The sequence below is a fragment of the Callithrix jacchus genome, chromosome 1, assembly GCF_049354715.1.
Source record: "Callithrix jacchus isolate 240 chromosome 1, calJac240_pri, whole genome shotgun sequence".
NCBI classification, from domain to species: domain Eukaryota; kingdom Metazoa; phylum Chordata; class Mammalia; order Primates; family Cebidae; genus Callithrix; species Callithrix jacchus.
Genome location: NC_133502.1, coordinates 212,899,116 through 212,921,105, shown reverse-complemented (window position 1 = coordinate 212,921,105; position 21,990 = coordinate 212,899,116). Strand labels below are relative to the sequence as shown.

At 53.9% G+C, this 21,990-nt stretch overlaps 1 protein-coding gene across 48 annotated transcripts in view; it reads left to right on the top strand.

Annotated features, from left to right (window-relative positions):
* The window catches only part of MICAL3 (microtubule associated monooxygenase, calponin and LIM domain containing 3), a 223,105-nt gene extending 202,768 nt beyond the window's left edge, over window positions 1-20,337 (top strand). For 23 of the 48 annotated variants that reach the window (XM_078343060.1, XM_035281233.3, XM_035281829.3 and 20 more), the window contains 5 exons: window positions 4,529-4,579; window positions 14,381-14,446; window positions 16,778-16,877; window positions 17,008-17,081; window positions 17,176-20,337. In XM_078343060.1, the coding sequence (XP_078199186.1) occupies window positions 4,529-4,579; window positions 14,381-14,446; window positions 16,778-16,877; window positions 17,008-17,081; window positions 17,176-17,360 (476 nt within the window). In that variant the 3' untranslated portion in view covers window positions 17,361-20,337. Of the gene's footprint in view, window positions 1-98; window positions 4,204-4,528; window positions 4,580-14,380; window positions 14,447-16,777; window positions 16,878-17,007; window positions 17,082-17,175 lie in introns of those variants that run through there. The other 25 variants (XM_078343180.1, XM_078343173.1, XM_035282717.3 and 22 more) reach the window with 4 other exon arrangements.
* The last annotated feature ends 1,653 nt before the right edge of the window (window positions 20,338-21,990 follow it).

Genomic DNA, 21,990 nt, shown 5'->3' with positions numbered 1-21,990 from the left:
CCCAGGGAGTGGCTGGCAGGGCCCTGTGCTTGTGACTGCTGCTCCTAGCAGGGAAGCACCGGAGGGTGTGGTGTGCTCACGTCTGCCGTTCCACCCAGGGAACCTGCGGGGCTGCACTCAGCACGGTTGGGCACGGAGAATGCAAGGCAGTTCCTGAGGCGTCTCTGGCCCCACAGCCCAGGAAGCCCTGTTGGTTCAGGACCTTGAAGCTGCAGGGCCAGCCCGGGGGTGCAGTGACCACTCTGCCTTCTCAAGCACCCACAAGTCTTCGTCGAGCCTCTGGATGGGGAAACTTCCATCTCTTTATAGCCTGCAGGTCCAGCTTCAAATTATGAGCTGGGATGAAGAAGAGCAGTGTCCTCTTACTTCCTCACTCTAGTGTGGCAGAGGGGAGCAGCATGCCTCTGCTGACAGGCAGGTGCTCTGTGAAACAGAAGAACTGGGAGGAGGCAGCCAGGAGCAGGGCCTGCTGCTGCCATCTAATCTTGCTCAAAGACCCCTGGGCTCACAGGAAGTGCCTGGTGTCAAGATGAGTTCCTGTAGCCTGTAGGACTGAAGTTGGTGCGGTGGGGAGTGAGGGAGTTGGGCGTGCAAGTAGGTCTCCTTTCCCAGGCCCTTTAAGGCCTAGAAATTGCAGCTTATCGGTCTACTCTGCGAGGACCTTCAGGCAGAGAGATGGGTTAGGAAGAAAGGGGAAGCTGTGGATGCTCTTGGTTTGGGATCACCTGATGCTGGACTTAATGCTAAAGCCCAGGCTGCCGAAAGAAATGCAAAACTTGAAGCACTTAGCATCCAGCGGGCCGAGAAGACTGGGATGAGTTGCGGTGAGACAAGCACGGCAAGGAGATTCGGGTTTGCCTAAGAGGGCCCGAGGCTTCCCAGCGAGCCTGCGGTGCCCTGCTTCCCTACCCTGCTCGGCGCACTCTGATTCGGCCTCCTCAGTCAAGCCTGAGCTCAGATGGAGTTGGCCCCAGCCCACCTGTGTGCGTCTGCATCCAGGCCCACAGGGCCCTGCCCTTGTGCTTTTCCTCTTCTTGCGGAAGAGATCGGGAGAGAGCCTAGGCTCGTCTTCATTTCTCCTCGCACTTCTCCACAAATCGCTTCTGCCGAGATGGAAAGCAGTGGATAGGTACCAACACACAGGCAAAATTACTCAGCGGTGTGTGCGGCCACATTCTGTGCGTTAAGACCTCCAGGAAGAAGACCGTGCCCTGCCCTCCTCACTCACAGCCTCGAGGTGGTGGTGCCGTTCAGGTTGGTGGTTCCCATAAGCACGTGAGCGCCCGTGGCCTCCTTGAAGTCTGAGTGTAAAACAACACTTCGTCGCCTCTGTGACGGGCCCTGTTATTCAAGCTGCCAAAGGGCCAGAAGATCATATGCCATTGAAGATTGGCACGCAATTCTGCCAGAATTCCTTCTTCTAGTCGGTAGATAATCCCATTTCCTTAATCATATGCAACTCAAATGCCATCCAAGTCTGTGGCTTTCAAACTTCTTTTTTAGGAGAAGAACCCTTTTTACAAGATTATAAGTTCAAGTTTAAATAACTGAACACCTCGCTTGGAAATATCGGAATTATCTGCATTTTAAATGTAGAGACTAGAAGTTTAAAATGAGGCAAGAGCTTTCTCACAGTTGAATCATAGCCAATATAACAGCAGCTCCTGTTCCTCACGAAAGACACATCTCCAACAAGAGGCTCCCAGAGTAAACAAAACCCCACCTTCGCTGTCAGACGGCAGCAAAGCATGTTTCCCTAACTAAAGGACCTCGCCGACAGACACACGTGTGTCCCTGAGCTGCAGCTCACCCAGGTGGACCCGAACACTGGCGTGTGAGCACTTGTGCCTGCAGGCCACAATTTATATACACAGATAAATAAAGTGTCCTCTTCACTAACATCTACAGGGAGTTCAGCCACTTACACAAAGAGAGGCAGAAACTTGATCCTGACGGCCCCACAAAATCATGCTCACCCAGCAGCACAAATTATTGGGTTGATGGTCTCCAGTGGGTGAAAAGTTGACATATGAAACATTTGAAAGTGGCATGTCTTATTTTAATAAGTTCTCTTAAAACAGCTACAAGTGGCCATACGCAGTGCCTCACGCCTGTAATCCCAACACTTTAGGAGGCCAAGCCAGGCAGATCACCTAAGATCGGGAGTTTGAGACCAGCATGACCAACATGGAGAGACCCCGTGTCTACTAAAGATACAGAAACGTTAGCCGGGTGTGGTGGTGCGCGCCTGTAATCCCAGCTACTCAGGAGGCTGAGGCAGGAGAATTGCTTGAACCCGGGAGGTAGAAGTTGCAGTGAGCCAAGATCGTGACACTGCACTCCAGCCTGGGTGACAAGAACGAAATTCCATCTCAAAGAAAACAAAAGAGCTACAAGTATTTGTACATCAGGAATTTGGGAGACCCCTTGGCATGGCTTTTGAAGAAACAGGGTTCCACAGAAGCTCGAAAACCTCTGTCCTAGTCCAAACTCCCTCCTTTAGATGAGTCTTCGCCAAAATATCTCTATACAAAGATGTTTCTGTTCCGATGTTCAAAATGGGCCTTTGTAGCTCTGCCGGGACATTTCCTTGTGATGCATTTGAGAAATTCTCAGGAATTTTCAGGAATTATGGTTCCCACTCTAAGAATATAAGAATTGCCAAATATATTATTTTCCTTCTCTCACGAGAACACATCCCTCCCAAGGCTGGTCTCACGTCAGTTCCCCGTGGCGCTGCCCCTCCTTGGCCGATGCCGTCTGTGAAGCCCAAGTGTGGTGCTGCCACTGCCTTCTCTCCTGCTTCTGCGTCCTGTCCCTCCCCTTAGTCCCTCCCTAGGACGCCTGGCTGAGCCCTGCAGAAGGCAGTAACAGCAGAGCATGGTAATCATCCAGAGTCTTTGCACCATGGCAGTCCGCCCTTCCCTGGGGACTGTAGTAACCTGCCACCCTTGGTGGTCTCAAGCTCCCACTGCTGTCTGAGGACATCAGACTTCATATGATAAGCTGCCTTCCAGAGAAGGGATCTGGCATGGACCTGTCATCCTGTTCTCCGTTTGTCTAAGGTATGACAACGAATGGCCAGGCCACAAGTTTCAGCACCTTTATAGGGCCAGGCCATGACAGATGATTTCCAGTCCTGGGCACCTGGGAAGCCTTTTTGTTACAAACGCTGGCTCAGCCTTGAGCATGCATTGAAAAGCTGGGGCAGGACTGCATTCTACCGCTGTCTGGTGTGTCATTCTCAAGGGGAGGCCGTCGGTTGGGACCGGAGGTGCTGCAGATCTGCATTCAGAATGCAGGGCTTGGAGAAAGGGCAACACCTTGGCAGCTGACTGCTGAGCTCCCTGTGTCTGTGATTCTGGGGAGATGACCCCCACTCAAGCCTGGCCTATCGACTCTGCGATTCTGGGGAGATGACTCCCCACTCAAGCCCAGCCTCTCATCTCTGCAATTCTGGGGAGAAGACCCCCGCTCAAGCCCAGACTCTCAGCTTTGTGATTCTGGGGAGAAGACCCCCGCTCAAGCCCAGACTCTCATCTCTGCAATTCTGGGGAGAAGACCCCTGCTCAAGCCCAGACTCTCAGCTCTGTGATTCTGGGGAGAAGACCCCTGCTCAAGCCCAGACTCTCATCTCTGCAATTCTGGGGAGAAGACCCCTGCTCAAGCCCAGACTCTCAGCTCTGTGATTCTGGGGAGAAGACCCCCGCTCAAGCCCAGACTCTCAGCTCTGTGATTCTGGGGAGATGACCCCCGATTAAGCCCAGCCTCAGCAGCACCCAGTCTGCACCTCAGGCATGAAAATGGTGCCACGCTCTCGCCAGACAGCCATGGGACTACCAGGCCCGGCCTGCCCTGGGCCTGCAGACCTCCCAGGAGCCTTCGGGCAAGCGCCCAGGAAGAACTCCACATAATTCTCTGCTCGTGACCTGTTTTTAAGAAGGCTGACTGAATTTGGGCACCTAAGCCTTAAAACAGAAACCCCTTCCTCTCAAACCCATTTGGAAAAGTGGGTCTGCGAGACCTTTGAGACAGTCAGCAGTGGGCTCGTAGGAATTCCTGGGAGAGTTCTGGCTGCGTGAACCCTAAGAATTGCAGAGCTTCTGTTGGGCGTTTGCCCTCTGCCTCCAGCCCTCAGCCTGGGGCTCCCAGTCTCAGCAGCTGACAAGCAGGCCAACCCTGCTCTGTTAAATCTTAGAGAAGGTCAGTCCCAGGGGTGGGAGTTCCCAGCAAGGCCAAACCCTCTGTCCCGGCTGACCCGCGGCATAAGCGGGATCGCGTTGCTCATGACTGTCGACCGCCCGCAGTGGATTTTAGTTGCTCCCTCCTCCCACAGCCATGTAGTTCGCAGATAGGCATGTGTGGACATGCGGTATGTGATGCATTTAGGCACGCATGCTTTCCAGCTGTCCTCTGCCGCCTCGCTCTGTCTGTGTTCTTATGCTCCATGTCATTGATTGCTTTGGGTGTGGGGGGACAGGAGGTTACCTGATGGAATAACTCTCTCTTCACCGATTCCTTGTTGTAGACTATTGGGGAGAGTCTTATTACAGTGACCTCATCGACTTGCATCTAGGTGGTATGTATGGCAGCGTCTGTGCTGACACTAACCCCGCTGACACCCTTTCTCCACCCACACTCCCCAGTCCCTGCTCACAGAGACAAGGAGAAATCAACCCCATAACCACATGGCAAAAGCACAGACCCTTTTCCAGCTCAAATCAGAGCAGCATGCTGATCTCCCCACTGCCCCCTCATGCTCCAGAGGAAGATCTGACCTAGCTTTTCTGCCTGGGGCCATTTTAATTTTTTATAATAAAACTTTGCCCTCCCCACTCCACCAGCCTTGCCTCTGCATCCTGGTCCCCTAAATACATATGCTGCAACACAACTTTGACTGCTCGTAGGAATCATGTCTGCTAGGGAGCTCACTGCCTGCCACAGTTAAGCAAAGATGCCAAGACCTCAGCCCCCACCATTTCCATTAAGGTGTGCTCTCATTGTCTCCCCGAAGCGCTGAGCACAACGGAGAGGCTTCTCTGTTGTGATTCCTGCCCAGATTCACCAAACCCAAAGCCAGGCTGACAGGTGTTGGTAACAACGTCCCTCCCTCCTTGCTCTGTCCCGGAGCTCACTTTGTACTTCTTTTCAATGAAGACACGAAAAGCCCAAGGCCACAGTTCTCAAAGTGTGGTCCCTAGGCCGACACCAGCATCACCTGGGAACCTGTTAGAGAGGCACAGCCCCAGACCTACAGAATCAGAAACTAGGGTGAGACCTGGTTATCTGCCGTAACAGACTTTCCAGCAGGTTCCAGTGCCCTCTAGAGCGGGAGAACCACTAGCTTAGGGGTTGTGGTGTGTTTGGCGTCTTGCCGTTTGTATTAGTTCAGAGGAATGGCTGACACCTGAGTCTCACGCCTAAGCTTTGGGCCGCTGCCATTGCGGCGAGGGGAATGCTGGGGACTCTGGCTCCTCCTCCCTGTTCCTGTGTCCTTTGGTCTGGTAGTCTGCCCTCTTGATCTCCCCGTGGAGGCTCCATGCCTAGAGGTGGTCTTCAAACAGCAGAGTGGCAAAGATAATTCTCCCATGTTTTACCCTGACCCTGTTCTTTTAAGAGGGTCACTTCCTGGCCCATTCATTTAAATACCAGTGTCATAGTTCTGTGATTCCACCTGTCAGGGCCACATCCAAGGCAGGGCTCTCACCTCCCTGGGAAGGGGGACTGTTGCTGTCTGTGTTTTCCCACACCCCCATGGACCCACCCTTTGGAGACTCCCTCGGTATCCCAGGGCTTCTGGTGTGTTCAGGGACCGCCACACTCATGGCCATGGGTGCTGCAGAAGGGCCGGTGCTTACAGTCCAATTAACAGACCCTGTTCCCATCTAATGCCTCCTGCCTCCTCCTAACACTACCTTGGGCATGTTCCATGTCCATGCTAAGCAAATCCCAGTGTATGAAAAAATTCACACCTGTTATCCCAGCAATTTGGGAGGCCAAGGCAGGTGTACCATTTGAGCCCAGGAGTTTGAAACTAGCCTGGGCAACATGGTGAAACCCCATCTCTATAAAGAGATTTTTTTTAATTAGCTGGGCATGATGTCATGTGTCTGGCAGTTCCAGGTGCTAGGGAGGCTAAAGTGGGAGGATCACATGAGCCCAGCAGTTTGAGGCTGCAGTGAGCTGTGGTTGTACCACTGCAAACCAGTCTGGGCAACAGAGCCAGACCCTGTCTCTCATTACATTCAGAATCTCTTGGAGGAATCTGTCAGAGCACATTTCTTGAGGGTTATATCCACCCTTCCCTCTCAGTTCAGGCACCTCCTGCTTTCTTTGCCCCCCTTGCTTGAGTGAGAAGAGGCAGCGAGCTGCTTTCTTCTATGGGTCCCCAGTCTCCAGCTGCTAGCTTTTTGGAAGTCTGGAAGTTTCAGGGGGAAATGAAATAGAAAAAGGAAACCCAGTGTGCCTTGTGAATTACACAGTGCCCCACCACTGCCACTCGTAACCCTTTGAAAGTGGGCTTGTCAGCTCATCACTTCCCATTTCCCAGCCCGTCATGACTACTGTGTAAATTCAAGACTTTTCGGGTTCTGCTCACCACATGGGGGCTGCTGCTGCCCTAATAAGGAAGCTCGAAGGGGACATCCCCTCTGCAGGGAATCTCTTGTGGACTTCAGGTCCTGGTCTCGCCATGCCCTGCAGGGATGACAGCAATGCAAGAAGTAACTCCCTTTACTGTCTCTGCCAGTGTTTCATTCTTGGAGCACTTGGTAATGTTCATTAATTGGAGGGAGAGTCACCCTACTGAGATCTGGAGCCTGAAACGTCAAACCCGGTTACTCCTCTGCACTTGCATCCCCAAAAGGCCACTCCAAAGCCCTATTTCTGTACCACAACTCCCGTCTCATTTCCCCCGTGGGCAGAGCAAAGCTGCAAGCAGCCCTCAGAGTGCTGGGAATGCCACCTTCTGCCCTGTGCCCTGTGGTCTGCATGCCACACTGCAGCCTCTTTCAGTGGCCCTCAGTGAACTATCTCAAGGCTGTGAAAGTCTGTTTTCAGCGACAGGGTATAAAGAATGAAATTTCCCTTCCTCACATGGCTGGACCTTGTGATTTCCAAAGACATCATCAAAAAGACTCAAAATAGCCCTTGGGCCAGAGAGGAAGGGTCCCCAGGTGGCCACTCCCTTCCCCTCTTCCCTGGAACCCTGAACAGGCCCAGCCCAGCCTGCTTTATTGCACTATAAAAGACAGATGACTGGAAATCTAGAAGAAAACCACATTTCTTCTAAAATGGATTGAAAATACACATGATTTCTAGTTTTGGGGGACCTCATCTCTTAATGTTTATGTCTTAAAGGGAAATTGAAAGAACAGGGAAGGCTTAGAAATGTAGCACGGAGAACTGGAGGGTGGCTTCACTGTGGTGAGATGGGAGTGCAGGACGCCTGCCCCTTGCCCGCCTGAGCTACTGTCTTCCTGTTCTTCCTGCTTCTCTGGGTTTCCTGTTGGGAGATTCTTGGTTTGCCTGCTTAGTCCGCCATCAGCCCTGCTTTGCTTAGGAACTTTGGAACCTGTGAGGTTTTGCAGTGTGTGCACGTGTGCGTGTGGTGTGTGTGTATTGGATTGTAATTCTTACATGCATTTGTTTGTGTGTGCGTGTGCATGTGTGTGTATTGGATTGTAATTCTTACATGCATTTGTGTGTGTGTGTGTGTATTGGATTGTAATTCTTACATGCATTTGTGTGTGTGTGTGTGTATTGGATTGTAATTCTTACATGCATTTGTTTGTGTGTGTGTGTATTGGATTGTAATTCTTACATGCATTTTGTTTGTGTGTGTGTGTGTGTATTGGATTGTAATTCTTACATGCATTTTGTTTGTGTGTGTGTGTATTGGATTGTAATTCTTACATGCATTTTGTTTGTGTGTGTGTGTGTGTGTGTATTGGATTGTAATTCTTACATGCATTTGTGTGTGTGTGTGTGTATTGGATTATAATTCTTACATGCATTTGGTTGTGTGCGTGTGCATGTGTGTGTATTGGATTGTAATTCTTACATGCATTTTGTTTGTGTGTGTGTGTGTGTGTGTGTATTGGATTGTAATTACATGCATTTGGTTGTGCTTGTATGTGTGTGTGTATTAGATTGTAATTCTTACATGCATTTGGGGTGTGTGTGTGTATTGGATTATAATTCTTACAGGCATTTGGTTGTGTGTGTGTGGTGTGTGTGTGTATTGGATTGTAATTCTTACATGCATTTGTTTGGTTGTGTGTGTGTGTATTAGATTGTATTTCTTACATGCATTTGTTTGGTTTATGTGTGTGTATTAGATTGTATTTCTTACATGCATTTGGTTGTATGTGTGTGTATTAGATTGTAATTCTTACATGCATTTGTTTGGGGTGTGTGTGTGTATTTCTTGCATGCATTTGTTGGGGGGGGTGTGTGTGTGTATTTCTTACATGCATTTATTTGTGTGTGTGTGTGTGTATTGGATTGTAATTGTTACATGCATTTGTTTGGTTTTTGCCTTAAATTTTCCTCCCAACCTGGAGCTTTATCTCTGCACTAAGTCTGTGTAGCGCCGGGCATCTCCCCACCTGATCACATGGATGCTAGACTGGGCCCCCCGGGCCAGCCTCACCCTGTCATGCTGCCTGCTCACACGTCTGCAGTATTGTACCCAGCCAGCTGGGGCCCCTGTCAGGGCCACGGTGTTTGTCATTGCCCAGAGTTTTAGACTGGACCTCAGCCTTACAGTGCGGAGGCTGCCCCATGCCAGGAGCATGGCATTGGTGGTACCCACCAAATGGGGTTCCTGGGTTGGGGACTCAGACTAGCCAAGTGCCTTAGCAAAACACTTGGTCAGTCTTACCTCACACTTCCCAGGCTACATAACCTGAGCAAGGCAGAGCAGAAAATCTATAGTGGCCCTATTCCATAATTTGAGCCACCAGGGAATTCCAGCCCCGGGCACTTTGCTTTCTGAAAGTTTTTGAGACAGAGTCTGGCTCTGTCACCCAGGCTAGAGCGCATCTTGGCTCACTGCAACCGCCACCTCCCAGATTCAAGCGATTCTCCTGCCTCAGCCTCCTGAGTAGCTGGGATTATAGGCACGGGCCACCACCCCCAGCTAATTTTGTGTTTTTAGTAAAGAAGGGGTTTTACCAAGTTGGCCAGCCTGGCCTCGAACTCCTGACCTCAAGTTATCCACCCATCTCTGCATCGCAAAGTACTGGCATTGCAGTTGTGTGCCAGCACTCCTAGCTGCTTTCTGCAAGTTTTATCTGATCAGTTGGGCATAGCCATGACAGGCAATGCCCCTGGTGTTTCCTAGGAAAAGGTGACAAAAACTCTGGTGTCTGTGACAGGAGTTAGATAAAAAGCCATTGCCCCGTCACTATATTTATATTACTTATTTGTATTATAATATTTATGTTATTATTTCTATTAGTAGTATATTTACCGGTAAATACAGTGGCATTACTGCCAAAACAAGTGTGAGAAATGAGTCCACCCGTGAGCTAAGGGCTGCACAGGGCTGCCCAGAGAGGCAGGAAAGGGGGGCCTCAAAATGTGCCTGAGAAATAAGCAAGCCTCCTTCCTGTCCCCAGCCCCTTGGAGTGTGATCCTCAGAGGCCAACAGGAAGTCAAAACCAAAAGTGATCTCTCTCACTGCAGCATGTCAGAAGTGTGGCTGAAAGGGGAAGGAACTCACTCTGGGGCTGTGCAGAGCTCTGCGTGAGACACACAGCAGCATGTCAGAAGTGTGGCTGAAAGGGGAAGGAACTCACTCCGGGGCTGTGCAGAGCTCTGCGTGAGACACACAGCAGCATGTCAGAAGTGTGGCTGAAAGGGGAAGGAACTCACTCTGGGGCTGTGCAGAGCTCTGCGTGAAACACACAGCAGCATGTCAGAAGCGAGCGTGTGGGGCTGCCCCGGACTCTTGAAAGGCTGGTGTTCTAAGGCACTTGCAAGCTGATTATCTGGAATTCCATATTTTTCCATGGAAGTACAGTTGTAAATGGTGGCTCATAAAAGCCCGATTTCCTCATTACACCTCTGTGTATGGCACTAGTCTGGTGACACTCCGGGACCTAACCCATGTTCCCTGGGGAAATGCAGCATTCCAGGCTGGTACCTCTGGGCCCTCAAAATCTCTGAAATGGGCCCTCTTTGGGTCTGCTGGGCACTGCTGTCGGGACCTCCCCAGCTCTGAGCCTTGGTGATAGCACCTTTGTCCAACCAGGGGGAGCTGGGAGCCTGTCTACTGGGTAAAGATGGATACTGAGATGAGGCAGATCCCTAGGGCCAGTTGTTCAGCTTGGAGAACGGCCTACCACCTTGCCCGCCGCTGTGGCTGTGCTCGCCTCTGCTGCCTGCTTTAGCGGCCACGTGGTTAGCATTGGTGGCTGGTGCATTCTGGGTGCGCAGTAAGCGCTTCTGGTATAAATTATCAGTCTTCCGCATTGCCCTTACCACAGGCCGTGGTTCATGTATATTTCTGTTTCGGATGTCAGCAGCAATGTAGAAGCCAGCGGGTTAAACATAGCCAGGCAGCATTGAACGACTGGGTTGGAAATGCAGAGCATGACGCCAGCACCCACCACCACACAGATTGTTGCTGGTGGTCGTCAGGCTGTGAGCAGAGTTGGGCCTTTGCCTCTTGGCCCCTCTGCGCTATTGTTATTTATTTGTTTATTTTGTAGAGCTAAGGTCTCGCTCACCCAGGCTGGAGTGCAGTGGTGCGACCATGGCTCCCTGCAGCCTTGACCTCCTGAGCTCGAGCAGTCTTCCCACCCTAGCCTCTGGAGTAGCTGGGATTGTAGATACTCAGGCTACCACACCCAGCTAATTGTTGTAGAGACAAGGTTCTCACTACATTGCCTAGGCTGGTCTCGAACTACTGGGCTCCCGACGTTCTCTCGCTCTGGCCTCCCGAAGTGCTGGGATCACAGGCATGAGCCCCCACCCCTCCGAGCTTTCTGATCATATCCTTACTAATCCTCGTGAGCAAGGCACTCGAGCCTCTGCACCCTGGTCTCGGGACCAGGGCTGCTGGGATTTTGAGTACCGGAAGGACTGAAGTTAGCCCTGCCTGCCTTTCAGATGGGCATCCAGGCTCGGTGTGCCAGCTTGTCTGCTTGCTTGTGTTTCTAGCCACCTGGGTGTCCTCTTGATGCAGTGTGCTAAGGTGAAGAGTCTTGGACCAAGGCCTTTGTGAGGAAGTGGAGAGAAGGCGGGAATATAGGACACGTACAGAGGAGGGGGACCTGTCCTACGACTGGCCACTTTTTCTCCCACCCTGTCAGCCGTTCTACCCCAGATGGGGTCCTGAGCCCATGAGAGGCAGGGCCTGGAGTGAGGTGTTCAGGTGTGCCAAGGGCCAGGTGGTAGCGTGAGGGGCACCCCGACTTAGGAAGGCGAGGCATGGATTCGGGCCCTGCCTTCACTGTCTTCCCCAGGCACAGACAAAACAGACTCTGCTTTCCCTCTCAGGGCCTCTTCAGAAGACGGGGCAGGAAGGGACATCAGGCCTCCCTTCCAGGTGCGACATTCCCATCAGGGTCTGTGGGACTGCCCTTTGAGCTGCCTGAGACGCCACTGTTTGTCAGATTTGCCAGAGTCGGCGTTGGTCTTAGAGAGGACAAGCTCTGAGTTGAGGGTGGGAAGGAGGATCTGGCTTCTTTTCCGGGCTCTGCTGTACCGCACCCCTTTGAGCCTCATTTGGAAATGGGGACGCAAGTGCCCGTCCTGGCAGCCACACCTGGGCCGGGTGAGGATCGCATGGGTGATGCAGCGAGGGCACCTTAAAGCCAGAGGGTGCTGTCCATGCTTGTCTCACACTTGGCTCTGGACAGGCCTCACTCCCTGGTGGGGGTCTGCTGCTGTTTGAAATTTGGTGACAGGCACTGCCTGCACACCAGGTGTCACACATCCAAAGGAAGTGCAGCTTCAGAGGGAAAGATGGAGCAGGTGTGCCTGCAAGTGTTGGGGACAGCAGCAGGGTGCTCCAGGGAGGGTCGTGCGGGCCTTCCAGACACCCCAGCCAGGACCCACTCACTGCTCAGGAGCTGCAGAGGGGTAGCCGGCGCCCAGGGCACACAGGAGTGCTTTGAGAAGTGGTAAATTATAGCACCCCTTACCCTGACGTTAAGAAAAACCAGAAAACTTCCATTTGCCATAAGCTTGACAGCATCTTTGTTCTTAGAACCAGTGAACCAAATCTGCTATTTCTCACATCTCCCTAAAAGGCAAAGAATTCACTATAAAACCAGACCCCCGCCCCTAGCATGCTCAGGCCAGGTTGTAGTTGGGTGGAACTCCCCTTGTTGGATTGGTCTTTCCCTTCCACTTCTTATTTTTAAAACTGTATTGATTGGGCATTTTTTCTGATTACACAAGTAGCATTGCTCGTTGTGGAAGCGGCGGAGCGTAGGGGGAAGTCCGGAGGTGAAGACCCCGCAGCGCGCGCACTGGCCACTCACACGCTCCTGCCTCTTGCTAGAAGCCTTTTTGCTTTCTTTAAATGCTTGCCTTACCTGATGCCCGCTTTCTCTAATTTCATTTCCTAATTTCTGTTCTCAGCATTCTGTTATATTGTCTTCTGTATTGGGAAGGGCGTATGAGGACGTGGCCGACATAAAAAGAGCTGAAAGCTGTGTTTTGTGCTGTCCAGAAAGCAGAAACGTGTGGTACTGTCTGCCCGTGCAGGCATCTGCCTCTTCCTTCTGGATGTGTTTCGGTTGTGTATCACATGGGTGCTGTTCCGCTCCACAACGTGGCCTATTCACCTGTGACACCAGTCCCAGGAGGTGGCAGGGTGTGTTCACTGACGTATTTGATGGGAGTCATCCAGTTGTTCCAAGCCTCAACACAGACTCTACACTTTGAAGCTGAGGTTGCCTGTAGATGGGCTGCAAGGCAGAGCGTATTGTAAGGAAAGAAACCCTCCTCGTGTGCCCATGCGGTCGGCTGGCAATGCCGTGTGTGTTTAGCACAGTGGGTAAAATCAGCACTTGACATGCATGCGCACTGTCCCTGGCTTTGGCTTTGAAGTTGTACCCAGTGCAGAGTCAGTGTGCCCAAAGCACTGTGCACACACTGGAAGGACTCAGAGACAGAACACCTGCCTTCGTGCAGCTGCACCGCTGAGCGGCCTCTGAGCCAGCCGTTTGTCTTGCTGACCTTCTGTTGAGTCAAACAAGGTCATTTCTTCAACCCTGTTCTCTCTGTAAACCACACACTGCCCTCCCCACGGGCCGAGGCCCGGTGTCTTCCTGGGCTCTGTCGTCCCTGTGTGTACTCTGTGGTTCTGTGATGGTCCCTTGCCAAGCTCCTCTCCCTCGTCCTTCAGTAACCATCAGACCCCATATCTAGAGATGTCTCTGCACGCTGTCTCCCGGTGCCCCGTCAGCCTCCTCCCAGCATCGCTCCTGTTAAGTTTTGGCGTGTCCTGTCAGCTCACCCCTTTGGTTTCACAGTCCAGAGCGTGATAGCCCACAGCCGTGGCATGGGGTTCCTGCACAGCCATGGAAGGGCCAGAAGGAAAGGGGGTGGTTGGCTCTCTCCATGCCTAGGGGAGAGAGGGGACAGTGACACGGACAGGTAGAAGTCCCCTCTGTGTGTGTACGTTTCCCCAAAATTGTCCTGGCTCAGAATTTGAAGCAGCACAGATGCGGGAGTCCCAAAAGCCCATTGCAGGATTGGGTGCTGTCCCCACAGACTCAGAGGCCCCTCCTTGCTCTACACTTGTCAATGCCAGCTTTGCCTCAAGCACATGCCTGTGGTGACATCTTAGAGGATTCTACGTGGGTCTGGGACGTGACCCCAGGTTGTCACCTGCAAGCCTGGAAGCCATGTTGGCCACTTATCCGATACAGTCTGTCCCAGAGCCATGCAGACCTGTCCAGGGGCTTTGAGGAGGGGCCTAAGGCCCCAAAGGCCACTATATGACAACCCAGATGCCACTGCCCTCCCAGGAAGGAGTTGAGGCAGGAGGGCGATGGCAGCCCGAGTCTGCCATCATGTAGGGCACACGTCGTCCCTCTTGGAGCAATCCACGCTGCTGCTCTGAGCCCCTCGCCCTCTCTGTGACACTGCCCAGAGCTGGGTCTGCTCTTGTTCAGTTCTGTGCTGAAAAAAGGACTTAATTCATTTGTAGACTTTGCTTCCCTTGTTTCTGCTTCTCCATTTCTTGTATTTTTTCTTTTCCTCCTGTTGGTCCTTTCTCACTTTTTATGCTTTTTGTCCTCTGCTTGTTTTTATTCTACCTTCTCCCCGTCCCTCTCCACTTCCAAATTCCTGCTCCTCTTCCCCTCCTTTTGTCTTTTTCCGCCTCCTCCTCTTCCTTGTTTGGTCCCTTTTGAAGTTGAGCCCAGTGGCGGGACTCCACGGCGTAGACCTCTCTCCTTCTGCCCTTGCTGTGTCCAGGAAGGTAACGTAACCTCGCCACCCCCCTACTGCCTCAGAGGGGCGCAGCAACACTAGTCAGACACGAGCCAGCACCCACCTACCCCCCCTCTCTCTGACCCTCAACAGTCTTGTCACAAAATGTCATGAGTCTGTGGCAGTTTCTAATGGTACAGTATCCCTTTGACTGTCCAAGGGGAGGACCAGGGTGCAGAGTGAAGCCAGGGAGCCTCCAGGTCTGGGTCTTTGGGGCTGCAGCATCTCCCGGCCCTTCGTGGTTGGGGCCTCTAAGTCTCACATCCATCAGCTAGAGGGGCAGGGATGCAGGTGAGGAGCCCCACCTGTGCACAGCAATTTGGTTGGCAGAGTCAAGGAATACTGTCCTTACGAAGACAGGTCTGCCCGAGTGCCCTCGGGTCCCTTTCCAGAACAACCACTGAAGGCAAACCTCTCTACCTTGTGTCTTGCTGAGTGTGTGTTTTAAGTTTGTCTGATTTGAAGTCTGTTGTGGTGATAAGATTGTCGTTGAAAGGCATGTGGGGGGTGTGGTGATGACTAACCCTGCTAACTGTCACCTGCCGTCCGCGGCGCTCACCTGACTCCCACGCACAGCACCCCCTGCCCGGCGGCTGTGGGCAAACTCTCTGTAGCTAGTGAGTGGTGTTCGCACGTCTCTGGTGGTGTTTTCTATGTCTTGACGGGGAGGTGGGCAGCGGGAGAGAGTCCCTGGTGCCGCCACAGCTGGGCGCACTGGACAGCTTGCATGCCTCGGGCCCCTCCTCCACAGCCATGTGGGCACATTGTGCAGAGACGCTCCGGAAGCAATGCATGGAACTAAGCGGGGACCCGAGCCTATTGGATTGGGTGAAGAGAGCGCTGGTCCCCTGACCCTCAGGCTCAGGCATGCAGTCCACAGTCACAGGCTGGACAGGCCGGGGAGCTTCCGTCCTTCAGAGCAGGGCTCGGGGCAGGACCCCGCTTGGGAGCAGAGCTGCATGTGCACGGGGGCACGGTGCAGATACCCCTGCTTGTGTGAACACGGTGCATTTCTGCCTCCTTGGTGTGGCCACTGGGTAGAGACTAACTGGCTTGTGTCTGCAGACCCTACTGCAGAGTCTGTGAATCATGTACCAGAAAGGCAGGTGGAACCATGCAGCCAGCAGTGAGGGGGACTCGGGCTGCGTCCGGCCACCCCAGGCTATGTGCCTCGCATTCCTGGGCTTGTTAACCAGGCTAGAATGTCCACAGAGAGTGGAACGGACTCTCAAAGATGTACTTGAGGCCCAGGGATGGACTGCAGGAAGCCCAGGAACAGCCTGGAATTCTCCACGAAGTGTTTGCTGTGCACGCATCAGCACTTTTCTAGAAGAGAGTCCCTAGCTTTTATGAGATTCTCAAAGTGTTTTGTAATCCAAAAATACTGAAGAGCCACTGACACAGCATGTATTTCAGGCAGGACAGCACTTTTGCTATGAGCCTCTGTGTTCCAGAGAAAAGGCCTTGCTCCCTCCTTGGGTGGCTCGGTCCCTCGGAGACATCTTCCTTCTGTCCTCCTGCCACAGTGAGGCCCAGCCGTCAGGCCCTATGGGGGTGGTTTAGTATCAGGCACTTTTGGTTCAGGCAGCCAGCAGCCACAGGCATTCTATTGGATTGGCCCAGACCAGGGTGTGGCACCTCCTTCTGGCCCTGGAGGCTGCTAGTGTTTCTCTGCTCTTGGTGAGAAACGCGGCCCTCCTGGGATGTGCTGCGTCGACCATGCAGGGCCTGGCGGGAGAGCGGCCGGAAGCTTGATAGGCCACAAGTGAAGGGGTGTTGTCTTCTCTACCTGGTCAGGAGGTAACAAAATGACAAGGCATCCATTCTGGTGGCCCTGGAGACGTGCAGTAGCTGGAAAAGAGCTGAGTTAAATGAACATGACTTGAATGGAGGGCAGGGTGCAGTTGACAGGTTCACAGTGGCCTTGTTTACAACACTGGTTTCCTCCAAGGATACCTAGTACGTAGCAGGTGCCACATAAACACTGAGTGGGAAAAAGAGAGGGAAAGCAGCATAAGTTACCCCAAGAGAGCACACAGAGCAGGAAGGTAGAGACCAGCCCCAAGGAGGGCAGGGGCCCCGCTGGCGAGGTCGCCGACGGGTGAGCAGGGATGGCAGGACACGGGGAAGCACAGGCCCCGTCCCCGGGGAGACGGTCGCCAGGGCCCCGTGGCTGCAGGCAAACCTTGGGCCTGGCTTGGGAGTGGAAGTTCCGGCAGCATCTTGCTCAGCCCTCTTTGCACATTTGCCCCGTGTGACTCCTGCGGGCCGGGGTGGGTGCAGCACTCCCTGCGCCTGACACGAACGTTCTTTTCGGCAGGCATGGGCAAGAAGGACGACCCCAAGCTGATGCAGGAGTGGTTCAAGCTCGTGCAGGAGAAGAACGCCATGGTGCGCTACGAGTCGGAGCTGATGATCTTGTGAGTGGCCGTGGGTAGCGGGTATCGGCGCCATGCTTGTCATAGCAGACATGGAGGTCCTTCTGGATTTGGGGGTGAGGGGTGGTCCCCCATCACTGTGGCTTCTCTCTCACCTGCCCTGCCTCCTCAGTGCCCGGGAGCTGGAGCTGGAAGACCGACAGAGCCGACTGCAGCAGGAGCTCCGGGAGCGCATGGCAGTGGAAGGTGAGTGGACTGAGGCACCTGTGGAGACTGGGGTGGGCACCATCGGGGTGGGCACCACCTCCTGGGCCCTCACCTCACCCTCTGCTCCTTCCAGATCACCTTAAGACTGAGGAGGAACTGTCAGAAGAGAAGCAGATTCTCAATGAGATGCTGGAGGTGGTGGAGCAGAGAGACTCGCTGGTGGCACTGCTGGAGGAGCAGCGGCTCCGGGAGAGAGAGGAGGACAAGGACCTGGAGGCTGCCATGCTGTCCAAGGGCTTCAGCCTGAACTGGTCCTGAGCTCCCACCCAGTGCTCTGTTTGCTGTTGGCATCCGCCTAGCCGGTCAGTGGCCTCCAAACCACCTGGAGCCGCAAACTCCTTGGAGTTTTTCGCTCAGTGCCATGTGCTGCTTGGAAAGTGGCCGAGTCCCGTGTGCGATGGGGAGCCCCAGGTGACGGTGGTTATCTGAGACGGCTCCACCTCCTGGAAGGAGGCCCACCTGGACCTCCTGCTCAGGGGAGGAGTACGGCCTGTGTGGCATGATGCAGGGGACCCCGCACGCTCCGAGGACGCGCTGCTGTGCCCCTTTCTGCCACTGGCACATTTGGTAAGAGAGAGAAGCTGCTCCCATCAGAACCACAGCTTGCTGCCACAGCATGGGAGGGGCACTGTCTTCTTCCTGCTTCCTGGAGCACCACCAAAGAAGTGAAAATGATACGCCACAAGAGCAGGGTGCGACCGAGACCCAGGATGGGGAGGTCACCAGCTATGCCTACCCCAGCATCACAGGAGACATGGAGGTGCGTGCAGGCTCTGGAATTGATCATGCAGATTAGGAGGATGCAGGAGAGGTCCGCTCCCCGGCCCAGCACCATGCTGGAACCTGAGTGGCCAGATGCCGGTGCCTCTGGCTGGCTGTGGCCTGAGGCCTGTGGGTGGCTGCATTTTGCTTGTAGTTCACAACCATTCTGACACTGGAAAATGCTGACCTTGGGGGACGGGATGAGGCCCTACATTCTAAGAGCCCAGTTGGCAGACAGGCACTGTCCCTGCTCCACACTTTATGTCGGGGAAGAGATGACCTTTTCCTCGTTTTTTTCCCATTTGCACATTGAAATGAAGCTGATAACCTGGCAGGACGCTCAGCCGCTTTGGATCCCTTCTGTCAATTAACTTATTTTTTTAATACTTGAAAAGAAGTCACTTCATCTGTGTATATTTACCAGAGACACTGAGCACCTGGCTCCCGGGTGCAGGAGCCACAGCGGCATCTGCTGCATCCTGCGCAATCCGGCCCGGGGCTGCCCGGCGCTCACCATGTGCATCTATTTATTAGCCTTTCTCTTCATGTCACTGGCCCGGCTGGCATCAGGGAGCTTCCCAGGACCCCGAACGGGTACTGCTCACAGCTTTCTGTCCCCTCCTCCTCCCGGTGCCTGCCTCACCCTGGCGCTAGACCATCTGGACTGCTCGTGTGATGAGGGCGCGTTTCCGTTCTGTTTTGGGCCAAGCCAATGGCAGAGCTACTGCTCTCACCCTCCCAATGGGAATCCTGGCTCTGCAGAACCCATCCTTTTCTCAGTGTGGGTGCCAGGGCATCACCTCCCTCCACACGTACGTTAAAGAAGGTTTCAGGGTGAGACTGTGGAATCATGTGGCTGGTGAGAATCCCCTCCGCCCAGCCTGAGATTCACCCAGATGGAAACGCCCGGGCTGCAGTGGGTGATGGGGTGTCGGCTGGCCTTTTTTGAGCAGATAAGCGATCCTGCCCTCCCTTCTGCGGCGGACGGGCACCTGCCTTGTGCCAGATCTTCAGGGGGCCATAAAGGGTGATGAGCCCCAAATCACTAGCTCCTACAGCCAAACCGTTCCACCCCAGCCTGGCTCTGTACAGCGCATGAAGCCACTGAGATAATCGGGGGTGGGGTGCTTCTCCATCAGAGCAGTTAGCATATAGCCCAGGAAGGAGCCACTGGGCCAGTCCCACCTGCAAGGGGCGCTGCAGCTGCCTGCGCCTCCCGTGGGCTGGGGCCAGCAGGGGCTGGGGGTGTGGCCTCCCGGGGCATCCTGCGACAGCAGGCCGAGGGGCCGCACTGACTTTGGGCTTTCCGTGGGAACCACTGTGCCTCAACTTCAACATTCATCCCCAACTGCAAAGGAGCAGAGAGCCCGTCTCCTCCTCTGTCCAGAAGCTGTGTCTTTCTCCCGTGCACATCCAGGAGGTGCGCTGCCAGTGGCCACCACAGCTCTGACTTTTCCACCTCCTGTTCTCACATGAGGCAAAGGTCTCCCTTTTCTCTTTACTTAAAAACGAAGAGAAGAGCGTTCTAGAAGATTCCATCTTCAAACCCAGTCTTCCCATAAAATTGGACGTGGGGAAGGACCTTCACTGCCTGCGTGGTCCTTCCCGGAGCCCTCCTCTCGAATGCCACAAAACCGACCCGCCCCAGCAGAGGCGCCCTCAGCCCTTGTGGCTCCTGCTGACCCTCCCCACAGGGAAGCTGTCTGCACAGTGGCTCCGAAGGAGTGTGGCCTAGGGATCCTCTGTAAGTGGCCTGATATAGCAGCAGAGCCCAGCGTCACCTTCTGGTCTTCGTCAGCCTTAACCCTGGCACCCTCCACAGCACACACGACAGCCTGCAGTCTAGAAAGCGGACCCGAGCCTTCGCAGAGGCGCCATAGAGCCTCAGGCTTGCGCAGCATCACCCAGCCTTCTGCTCCTGACTGCGAGGACGTCGGTTCTTGTAGAGCACTTTTTTAAAGCTCCCATTTTGTAACCACTAGTGTGCAGTTGGCTTTAGTACTCTGGTGACTTACCGCATGAAGCGTTTTCAAACTGAGAATGCGTGCAGCTCCAGGCAGGTCTTCTTCCTGAGAGTTCGGTCTTCTCTTGAAGTCAGGGAAGCAGGAGGGATACACATATATCACACACACACAATCCCAGGCTCGAGGCTGAATAATCTGGAGGCTGAGTCCCTGGAGGTCCACATGCAGCTTCCCTGGAGGGCAGGCAGGAGGCGCTCCCGCCCCTGGGCTTGGGGATGCCACACCCTGGGGGCTTCCAGGCCGGTCAGATGCTGCCTTCGGGCCTTTCCCTCAGCGACCATCCTCCACAGATACTGACCAGCAATGATAGACTCTTCTTAACCCTTTCAAAAGAAGAAGTTTTTCAGTGGGACAGAAAGGAGAGTAAAAAAAAATTTTTTTAAGGTGGTAACATCTGACCCACAAGGGGATGGGTCTGTTTTACGTGAAATAAAAGTTTTTCAAAGAAACTGTTTCTTCAGTCATCTTACCGTGTGTTTCAGGTGGGTGGTGGAGGCACAAGGTGCGCCTGGGTGTGTGCAAGTCTGTTCAGTGAACTCGGTTTTGTTAAGTGTGTGCTTTGTTTAGTCCTCGGTAATATCCTGGCTCAGCCACCAACTGCTGTCACCGTTCTAAGTGTCTGAGGCATCCCCCCTTCAGACGAAGCCCCGCGCCCTCTGGAAGAGGAGTGAGCTCTTTGAATGGGACACAGTCCAAGTCAGGGTTGTGCTGTGGCCCCGGCAGCCCTCCTTCCAGCCCTGCCGGCTCTGTCCTGCAGCCCTCCTTCCAGCCCTGCCCGGCTCTGTCCTGCAGCCCTCCTTCCAGCCCTGCCCGGCCCTGTCCTGCAGGCCTCCTTCCAGCCCTGCCCGGCTCTGTCCTGCAGCACAGCTGACCCAGGAGCCCGTGGCATGGAGGCTGCAGCTTCCTCTCCCAAACCTTCCAGGTGCCTCAACAACCTCAGGTTCATTCAGTGCGTAGGGTCACTCCATAGCCTGAAATTGTCCCCAGGAGATCACAGGGAACAGTCCTGGCCAGCTCCTCTCTCTTTGCTGTAAGAAGCTTCCCAGGCATGCTCCAGCTCTCTCCCTAACCCCTCTTCATGTATTGCATTGTTGGGAGCGTGGCTGACCCCGTGACCATCCGGAGGTGCCATGCAGGGAGGGAAAGACCACAGCAGCTGTGTGCACATGAGCCACACCAGCCACAGGCCAGCTGGAAGTCACTCCGTGGAAGCTGGCAAGTTGGCTCCCAGTCCTTCCAACCACATTCCCAGCTATTCCAGAACAAAGAAAGGACTGGCTGGGACAAATGTGGGCATGTCGGGTAGAACACATGACAAAGATGGATGAGTACGTCAAAGTGCATATCCTACGGCCCTGGGGACGTTCTGTGCCTGCCTGGCCTGGGAGAAAGGAGAGCTGGGTCAGCAACCCTTGTCTGTTGTGAAAGGAAGTAGCGCTAGTTACCTGACCCCCAGGCTCCTGTTCCTCAAGAGGGCTTGATTTCTCAGAGCTGCGCCAGGCAGGGTTGGGCTGCAGTTCACGGCCACCCCAGGTGGCAGGAAATGATGAATGTGGCTTTAGGGAGGACACCAGAGAGGAAGGCTGCCGGGCCAGGCCAGTGCGGCTGTCAGAAGCACACAGAGGCTGCACACTGTGGCTCATGCCTGTAATGCCAGCACTTGGAGAGGCCGCGGTGGGCAGACCACTAGAGGTCAGGAGTTCAAGACCATTCGCCTGGCCAGTATGGTGAAATCCTGTCTGTACTAAACATACAAAAGTCAGCTGGGCACGGTGGTACATGCCTGTAATCCCAGCTACTCAGGAGGCTGAGGCAAGATAATTACCTGCACTCGGGATGTGGAGGTTGCAGTGAGCAGAGATCGCACCACTGCACCCTGGGCAACAGTGCAACTCTGCATTAAATAAAGCCTGGCCAGGCGCAGTGGCTGAGGTGGGCATATCACTTGGGGTTGGGAGTTCGAACCAGCCTGGCCAATATGGAGAAACCCCGTCTCTACTAAAAATAGAAAATTAGCTGGGCATGGTGGCGCATGCCTGTAGTCCCAGCTACTCGGGAGGCTGAGGCAGGAGAATCGCTTGAACCCGGGAGGCGGAGGTTGC